Source organism: Littorina saxatilis, linkage group LG6, assembly GCF_037325665.1.
Source record: "Littorina saxatilis isolate snail1 linkage group LG6, US_GU_Lsax_2.0, whole genome shotgun sequence".
Classification (NCBI taxonomy): domain Eukaryota; kingdom Metazoa; phylum Mollusca; class Gastropoda; order Littorinimorpha; family Littorinidae; genus Littorina; species Littorina saxatilis.
In genome coordinates, this window is record NC_090250.1 from 28,334,194 (window position 1) to 28,344,379 (window position 10,186).

Genomic DNA, 10,186 nt, shown 5'->3' on the forward strand with positions numbered 1-10,186 from the left:
CGTGCAGTACCAGATCGGGGGCACCAACTACAACAAGACCACGTGGCTCTTTACAGTTCGACATCGTGGAGTACCAGATCGAGGGCACCAACTACAACAAGACCACGGGGCTCTTTACAGTTCGACATCGTGCAATACCAGATCGGGGGCACCATGTACCAACTACAACAAGACCACGTGGCTCTTTACAGTTCGACATCCTGCAGTACCAGATCGGGGACACCAACTACAAGACCACGGGGCTCTTTACAGTTCGACATCGTGCAGTACCAGATCGGGGGCACCAACTACAACAAGACCACGTGGCTCTTTACCGCCCCTTCTGCAGGCTCTTACCTCTTCTTCGTCACGGTGGGTCCAAGCAAGTCTACGTTCAGAAGAATCGGCGTTTAGTTGTGGTGTTGGGTATGTTTAGCCTTAAAGAAATTGGTCGAACTGGACGTCGCAGAGCTGGCTGCACCAAGCTTTGGCTTTTCGGTAAAACAAAACAAAAAAAGCCTCCGCGAAGTCGACTTCGGGATCATCCTTTCAGCCTCAAATTAACTGGTGCTGTGGCTTGGCCAGCTAGCTAGATCTCCTCTCTCAACAGTTTACGGTTAAAGGTTCCTGTAGTCCTTAATAATGACTGAATGTGTCCTGCGCTTTATCATGCTTCTATTTCTCCGAGTGGACACATTGAGAAGGGCACCTGTTGTTATCGTCAGAGCAGATGTTGGCTTAGACGAGTGTGGGCTGTCCAAAGACGAAAAATGACAACCTTTCATTCTACCCACAGGTCCAGAGAAGCGACCCTCAAGCCAACGACTGTGTGGAGGCCAGCATCTACCGAAACCTCAACTCCCACCTGGCCACAGCCAGCGCCTGCCCCACCGGCTACACTACCGCTTCCAACATGGCGCTGACCTGGCTGAACAAAGGCGACAAGGTGCACGTGCAGACATCGGATGAGACCCGCATCTTTGGCTACGTGCACACCACCTTCTCTGGCCTCAAGATCTCGCCGCGCTAAAGGCGTGGATTCTGAAAGCACTGAGGCTGTGCCTCCAAGGAGTGCCGTTTGATTCAGTGAGGGTTTCACGGTAGTGTTTTTATTTTTTTTAACTTATTTTAATAGTTTTTGTTGGTGTGCTTTGTTTTGAATAAAGGTTCAAGTTTGAACTGGTCACCTTGCTCCACTAATATTTTGGCCGCCATATTGAACACAAAATGGCGGACATTGAAACAGGGGTTTTCACACATTTTCGCTCAAAGTTGATGTCTGTAGTGACTCAGTATTGTTCCCGCAGAGTGTTTGTGGTTCTGCTCAGTATGCATTGCTGTCGCAAGTGCTGATTTTATGGGTAGTGCCGATACCATTGTTTTGAGAATAAAGGGAATAGTTTCTGCACGTTGTTTTTAAAGCCTTTCAGTGTCTGGATCTGCTCGGAATGCGACGCTGCTTTATGAGAATGTCCTTGCTTGTAACCTCATAACCCATTCAAACTGTCACCGCCCTGATATGGCCCTTCGTGGTCGGCTGGGCGTTAAGCAAACAAACAAAAAATTCAAACTGTTGAAACCCAACTGTGCATACGATTGACACATGCATGAATAATGTATCGTATTGCCCAGCGATCGAAAACGGGAATCCGTGAAACAATCGCACCGTTACTAATGACACAAGAGTAGTTTAAACAAATCGTCAGTGATGAAAATTCGGAGAGAGACAACAATCTGGAAAACATGTAAACTGTCGCTGTATCGTGTATTGTAATTATTCTGTTCTTTTGTCTTACTACGTTCAAATTCCGACTGTGGCGCTGTCCTAAGCGCACCAGGAGGGTATATTGAACTTACGCATAGAATGAGACGGCAACAAAGAAGTTGAGCCTGCTCCAATCCATTTTCATATCCATTTTTAATGTTTATGCCTTTCTAAAAATGTTCTCGATGATATTTATTTGGTTCCATTTTTAAAATTGTGTTTGTTTGTTTGTTTGTTTGCTTAACGCCCAGCCGACCACGAAGGTCCATATCAGGGCGGTCATTTTTTTAAAAGCATCAACCGTATCGCGGGTAAACAAGAGACTAAAAGGTGTTAACAAAGAAAATGAATTTGATTCACTTTCCTTCGTCGCACATCCTCTTTTAATATTCACGCCTTGCTAGCCTAGTCGCATTTTCTATGGCATCTTTGTTACCCCAGTTCTAAAAGTCTCAGCCGTGTCACTGACGAACAAGATTCTATATATAATATAGTCTCAGCAAAACAGAATACCTAAGGGTGAAGGTCCCCCCCCTCCCCCCCCCCCCCCCCCCCGGTTTGTATCGGATGTGACGGACTTGGGAACATGACATATGAGGCCAAACAAAATTATATGTTGGTTTAGGGTAACCCGACCGACCCTATTTTTTCCTGCCGACCCTAACACTTTTTTTTCATTTCTCAAAAAACACACCATCTTTTGGCACATTTTGCGAACCATACCGAGACTAAGGGAAGTAACCTCCTTTAAAATAGACTAAATTAAAAATAAAATAAAATTAAATTAAAAAACGACCTACCGACCCTATCTTTTTTGGTCACGTTACCCTAAACCAACATATATTTTTGTTTGGCCTAACCTAGCACATTGATGTCCAAGAAACTCGAGGCAAACATAACGGTGAAGTATTCCAAAGGTTTTATTTTGGATGTTCCCCCAGACAAGATCTTTAGGTTTTTCACAGAATTTTTTTGGCAAGCTTAGACTGACAAATAAAGTGTTTTATCAAGTCTTCTACTTTTCACTGAGCCCAGTTTTCAGCAGAGCAAGAAAAAAAGCTAAATCGGCCCTGCATGACCCTGCCGAATAATGAATGAATGAACCGATCAATCAATCAATTAATCAATCAATGAATCAATCAATCCGTCTTCGCGTTTTAAGAGATTTCATTCCCCGCTAGGATAGAAGGTATATTCACTCTTTTAAAAGTTCATGAATGACTGCATCCGTGAGTACATAACATCTGATGAAAAGGGGAAATGAAGTAAAAATACAATGAATAGGAAGGAATTAATGCACCAATCAATAAGCACAAGCTGAGAGAAAGGAGTAATGAAGTGGAAAGATCGAAAGGTGGATTTCTTTGTGAAGACGGCTTTGCCGCTGAACCCACACCGTGAAATACCATACCCTTTTATATTCTATGGACAGAGCAAATCTCCTTGTAGCAATAAGAGCCAAACCCGCCTCAGGGCTTAGTGGAAGTGTCACAGAAACGCTAAAGTCTTGAGTGATTCTGAGTGGAAGTACAATGGTGCCTGCGATGTGAGGCCCCTCCGATGAGATGACACCTCTTAATGTACACTACATTGGGGTGTGCACGTTAAAGATCCCACGATTGACAAAAGGGTCTTTCCCGGCAAAATTGTACAGGCATAGATAAAAATGTCCACCAAAATACCCGTGTGGCTTGGAATAATAAGCCGTAAAAAGTAGGATATGCGCCGAAATGGCTGCGATCTGCTGGCCGATGTGAATGCGTGATGTATTGTGTAACAAAATTCCATCTCACACGGCATAAATAAATTGCATGAAAATAAAAAAATAAAAAATAAATAAATCCCTGCGCTTAGAACTGTACCCACGGAATACGCGCGATATAAGCCTCATATTGATTGATTGATTGATTGATTGAATCAAGAAAATATTCCATAGTTCTTTTGTCTATTCTCTCGACCAAAGGTCACCTGTAATATGGTGACACTTTTGGACCGGTTCCAAGGGTGTCTCGTCTCCATCACAAGTACCACTCTACACAGACGTATCGAATGTGTGGAAATTCACAGAAGTAAGCTTAACTTACGAGTATTTCAACCGGCCGGTCGAAGATCCGTTTGGTCACAGGGCCATGAACCGATGACATTTCTAACAACGTTCTCTACTCAAGACCACACGCCGTGGCGGAGCACGAACGATTCTGCCAGAGCGTGACAGTCACGCTGCTCAAGCCTGTCTTCAAGTCACGCAACTATCTTGGCGAACTCAAAAGCGGTTCTTTACGCAGAACAGAAATATATAGAAGCAGGTAATGAGGTGACAGAGATAAACAGGTAAAAGAAAGCATCTATGCTTACATTGAATACATGAATAATTTATGTTGATTTGCACACCAACAGGCAGTTTTAATTATGCGGTGAGGATGGGTATTGAAGGGGAAGGAAAAGCAAGAGATAACTGCACTTAACAGATATATACGACACATAACCAAAATTCTCACGCACGGGCATACGCACACGCGCGCACAAGCACGCACAAACACACATACGCACGCACGTAAGCACACCCGCGCGCACACACACACACACACACACACACACACACACACATACACACACACACACATACACACACATACAAACAATCTCTCTCTGTCTGTCTCTGTCTGTCTGTCTCTGTCTCTGTCTCTCTCTCTCTCTCTCTCTCTCTCTCTCTCTCTCTCTCTCTCTCTCTCTCTCTCTCTCTCTCTCTCTCTTACATAGACGAGCTGTTAAAATAATGATCTATGTTAAAATAATTAACATAAATTGTTATGTGTTAAAATAATTGTCTATGTTAAAATAATTAAAATAAAATGTTATGTGTGTGTGTCTTTGTAAAACACTTGTGCTCTTTACATAGACGTGGTAAGGCGTCCGCCCCGTGATCGGGAGGTCGTGGGTTCGAACCCCGGCCGGGTCATACCTAAGACTTTAGAATTGGCAATCTAGTGGCTGCTCCGCCTGGCGTCTGGCATTATGGGGTTAGAGCTAGGACTGGTTGGTCCGGTGTCAGAATAATGTGACTGGGTGAGACATGAAGCCTGTGCTGCGACTTCTGTTTTGTGTGTGGCGCACGTTATATGTCAAAGCAGCACCGCCCTGATATGGTCTTTCGTGGTCGGCTGGGCGTTTAGCAAACAAACAAACCAACAATTTCTTATTGTTATTAATCGATGGGCGAGGGCCGGATGAAAAAAAGCATGTATACATTGCTTATTCTGTTACCCTCAATAAATAAAGTTCAAAAGTTCTCTCTCTCTCTCTCTCTCTCTCTCTCTCTCTCTCTCTCTCTCTCTCTCTCTCTCTCTCTCTCTCTCTCTCTCTCTCTCTCTCTCTCTCTCTCTCTCTCTCTCTCTCTCTCTCTCTCTCTCTCTCTCTCTCTCTCTCTCTCTCTCTCTCATACTATCTTTGGTATTTATCTGTCTTTCTATCTTTTTGCCTCCTTGACCGAAGATCGGAGTTCCATTTTCTAATCTTTCAAAAAGACAAATCCTGATAAGAAATTAAAGGCACAGTAAGCCTCCCGTAAACCATCACAGTCAGGCTTTTACACACAGTACAAACACCCTTTCATTTAAACACTCACCGCTTGAGAACATCCTAGGTGCCCTCCGTAAAAAGCGAACAATTTTCAAAGAATTTATTTTTGCGTGGTTTATCTTACCCCTGAGCCATGTGTGTGTGTGTGTGTGTGTGTGTGTGTGTGTGTGTGTGTGTGTGTGTGTGTGTGTGTGTGTGTGTGTGTGTGTGTGTGTGTGTGTCATCATTTTCACGAGTTTTCATTCACAAGCACCTGGGAAATAAATCTCATGTTCCCCATGCAATTTTTTTTCCCGTTCATGGGCTGAAACTCCCACGGCTTTTACGTGTATGACCGGGTTTTTTTACCCCGCCATTTAGGCAGCCATACGCCGCTTTCGGAGGAAGCATGCTGGGTATTTTCGTGTTTCTATAACCCACCGAACTCTGACATGGATTACAGGATCTTTTTCGTGCGCACTTGGTCTTGTGCTTGCGTGTACACCGAGGAGACCAAGGAGAGTTTGCACACAAAGTTGACTCTGAAAAATAAATCTCTCGCCGAACGTGGGGACGAACTCACGCTGACAGCGGCCAACTGGATACAAATCCAGCGCGCTACCGACTGAGCTACATCCCCGCCCCCCCATGCAATAAATCCCCGGTTACCATAGTTGCAGGAAGCAGGTTATACATGGATAATCAAAAGCAAACCCAATAGAAACGCTCGGGGATTCTTCGGCTCTTTTCATTGGCGTTTCCCCAGACCTAAACAGACGACACGACACTGCTTTGCAAAGTTCCAAAAACGAACTGGCAAACTGGCAAAAGTAAACAAAAAACAAAACTACTTCATGAAAGGTCATAAACAGTCTGCTTGTTAACGTTCTTAATGTTGTTACTGTATATAACATGTATACAAGAAATTAATAAAAACACGCTTAAACCAAAGGTCATAAATTCATCACAAACAAATGAAACCTACCGATATGTTTTGTCTTCTTGCAAACTCATGGAGTGCTTGTATCTGTGTTTCGATACACAGACGTTCGGAGAAACACGAACGTGAAATTCAAGTCAAACCAATTGACCCCTGACACACACATTTTGACCTGTGCACAAGACGTTGTAACGATAAACGAAGGGCAAATAAGAAATAATAATAAAAGCAAAGAAAATAGCAACAAGATATGCAACCATCTAACAAAGCCGAGCAAGCAGAATGACAGGTTTAATGAAAAACAAAGAGGCACTGAGTCGGAAACAAGATCGCGATTCTTTCCTTCGCTGCACGACGCAAATCTTCTGTGACCTTTGACCCAACGTAGCTTCTACATTCGATCACTAAGCTTAATATTTACAACTGAAAGCCGGGGGGTGGAATACCGAGATGAACCTACAGAACTGTGCATCCTCAAACCTGACATATTCATCCCAACATTTTATGAACTCAAAAACACAGAAAGTTGCTTTCACACGCCAGCTTTGATTGCCAGTGGTTATCAAAACGGAACTCGTGTGGTTATCAAAACGGAACTCGTGTTTCAAAGCATGGCTCCCTGTGTTGATTGTGCACTTATTTTCTCACTACCAAAATGATGACAAAAACGATGTTTGGTGGTTTGTTGTCAGACAAGTTTGTTTGTCGGTCCTCGGGGGGCATATCGACTTTTGTTCCTCGGGGGGCATATCGATTATGCTCCCCCGAGGACCGACAAACAAGCTGGTCTGTCAAGAACCCATCAAACATCTTATAATGTATATAATAAGGAGAATACAATATCACAATTGTAAAATGTGCTTCTGTATCAGCGCGCAAGGCCTTGGTTTTCATTTTCTTTCTTTCTTTTTGCCTTTCTTTCTTTCTTCCCTTTCTTTCTTTTTCTTTGGCAGAAACCATGGGCATACTTTACCCCATTCTCTGCCTCATCGTCGTCACTCTTGACGTCCCTGCAAAAAGTGACGTCATAGAAAGAGCCTCCGACCTTGTGCAATAACTGACCACAGTGACGGAGCAGCTGTCCAAGCAAGTGGATACACTGACTCATCAGCTGACCGACCTCAAGGCAGACGTTGCCAAGAAGGGAGGAACCATCGACTCTCTGAATCACAGACTGGGCGAGAAGGACAAACAGATCGCCAACCTGACCATTGAACTCGGACAAAGAACTCAGCACCTTAACAGCCTTGACCACTTCGTCAGAGGTCACTTGGACAGCCTGACGTCACGAATCAGTAAGTGAATGGCAAATTGTTGTTTGAATAAATTAAAAGTCAGTTTTCTAACAGCCTTGTGACAGAGGAAATGTTGATGACCTGACGCCACGAGTCAGTAAGTGAATCGCAATTAAGTTGTTTGATTAAATTAAAAGTCCTTTTTATCACAGCTTTGTTCACTTCGTCAGAGGTCACGTGGACGGCCTGACGTCAGGCGTCAGTAAGGTAATGGCAATTCAGTAGTATAAATAAATTATAAGTAATTTTTTTTAACAGCCTTGGCCACTTTGACAAAGGTGACATCACGCGTCAGTAAGTGAACAGTAAATCAGTTGTATGAATAAACTAAAATTCATTTTTATCACAGCCGTCTGAGAAAATATGTATGACCTGACGTCACGCGTAGGTAAGTAATGAGGAAGAGATGGGTGTGGGGTGTGGCTGAGGGTGAAGGTCGGGGTGGAAGTGGAGAAGGCTGAATTAATTTTGAAAATACGTTTTACGAAGAATGAAATTCGGCATGCCTGTAAAACTCAAGACTAAATACAAATCTTGCCGTCATTTTGGGCAGGTGCGACAATTAGAAATATCCACCGAAAGAATGTGGTTATAAATTGTCACGAGTTTGTAGTTACTGGCTTTGGTCATTCGGAGCACAGCCTGTTTTGTTTTTATTTCATTTTACTTGTTATTGATTTATTTTCATTTCATTTATTTATTTATTTATTTATTTATCGATTGATTGATTGATTGATTGATTGAATGATTGATTGATTGGTTGCTTGATTGATTGATTGATTGATTGATTGATTGATTTTGACAAGAAATCCTGGAATCCACGGTGGCCTTCACAGTACGCTTCAGGAACGACTCGGTGGGCAGCCACACAGGACCCGTCCATCATTGTCACGTGCTCAAGTTTGACGTCATAGAGTACGAGAACGGCGGGCAGAACTACAACACTTCTACCGGACTCTTCACTGCACCCGTTTCTGGAACCTACGCCTTCTTCGTGACGGTGAGAATTTAAAATGTGTATGTGTTTCCTTGTGTCGAGATTGTGGTATAAAACCTAAAAAGGTGTTTGTAAATGTATACGAACGAACACTCGAAGAAAAGAAAAAAAGGCAGAGAGAGAGAAATTCAAGTTGTACGCCCACACGGCAAAGCCATTAGGGATAAGTTCCCGGGTTTTACCTTGACTTTAGATGAGGCACACATAGACAAAGATTTTAGCAAACTAACAAAACCTCAAAATAACGCATCCATTCGTGTATTAGTTTGTGCAGAGAACAGACGAAAATGTCCTGCAAATATAAACCCAGCAAGTAGCATTTTAGGGAGAACCCATCAAACAAACAAAGAAACAACCCAATGTGTTGCGACTTGCAAATCACAAAACACGTCACCAACCACAACAAACGAAAAGAAATAAAACCAAAAAGACACACAGAGAGCAAACTAACAAACCGCACAATGGATGCATTAATTGTTGTGTGATTTCATGCACAGTTTCGTGCAAAGAACAAGAGAAAATGTCTCTCAAAAATACACCTAGAAAGTGGCATTCTATAGAGAGTCTACAATCTAAAAATAAAAAATAAAAAATAAATAAAAAAAATTAAACAACCGGTGTGTTGCACCTTTGCAGATCACAAGAAACGACCCCGACCACAACCACTGTGTGGAGGCCACGATCTCCAAGAACCAGGGCAAAGTGCAGCTGACCACGGCCGCCGCCTGTCCACCCGGCTACACCTCGGGGTCCAACATGGCCGTCACTTACTTGGACAAGGGAAACACCGTCCGCATAGAGACTCAGCAATGGCGCCAAATATTCGGCCACACGCACACTACATTCTCTGGAATCAAGATTTAAGAGTTTGGGATTAAAAAAAATGGTGGTAGATTGTATTGTTATTTGGTAATTCTCCCAAGAAGATTCGGGCTACTATCCCTGGGGCTAGCTTACAGCGAAAGAATTGCGCAAGCCATTTTTTTCTTCTATTTCTTTTATGACTCACTGCTACGAGAAGAAGTGTGGCCGTCACCAATTCCCTTGCAGACCAAACTATACGGCAGTCGACAGGAGTTGGAGAAAACGACAACATTTATCACCAGTGCTGGATTGATCGTGTAACCTCTGCGAACGCCAAGAAGAAGAAGAAGACTGCTACGAGAATAAGTACCAATACAACTGATGAAAAATACCATGACCATGGTCGTCTGTTTTGACTTTTTTTCTCCCCTCAAAAGCGGCGAATGGCTGCCTAAAGACGGGATAAAAACTGTCATACACGTAAAAGCCCACTCATGCACGCAATAAACCACGAGTGTACGTCGGAGTTTCAGCCCATTAAAGCAGAAGAAGAAGAAGAAGAAGAAGAAGAAAACAAAGACAAAGAAGACAAAGAAGACAAAGAAGAAGACAAGACAAAGAAGACCAAGAAGAAAACAAAGAAGACAAAGAAGAAGAAGAAGAAGAAGAAGAAGAAGAAGAAGAAGAAGAAGAAGAAGAAGAAGAAGAAGAAGAAGAAGAAGAAGAAGAAGAAGAAGAAGAAGGAGAAGAAGGAGAAGAAGAAGAAGAAGACAAAGAAGAAGAAGACAAAGAAGAAGAAGACTCAAGACTCAAGACTCAAAATGTTTACTGTCCTCATAAAAACAAGG

The 10,186-nt window shown here is 42.9% G+C and overlaps 1 protein-coding gene across 1 annotated transcript; it reads left to right on the forward strand.

Annotated features, from left to right (window-relative positions):
- Positions 1–7,200: 7,200 nt before the first annotated feature.
- LOC138967971 (C1q-related factor-like) lies at positions 7,201–9,398 on the forward strand. The gene is made up of 4 exons (XM_070340533.1): positions 7,201–7,261; positions 7,310–7,537; positions 8,344–8,537; positions 9,171–9,398. Exons 1-4 carry the CDS (start codon positions 7,201–7,203, stop codon positions 9,396–9,398), a joined length of 711 nt encoding a protein of 236 aa, XP_070196634.1.
- Positions 9,399–10,186: the final 788 nt, after the last annotated feature.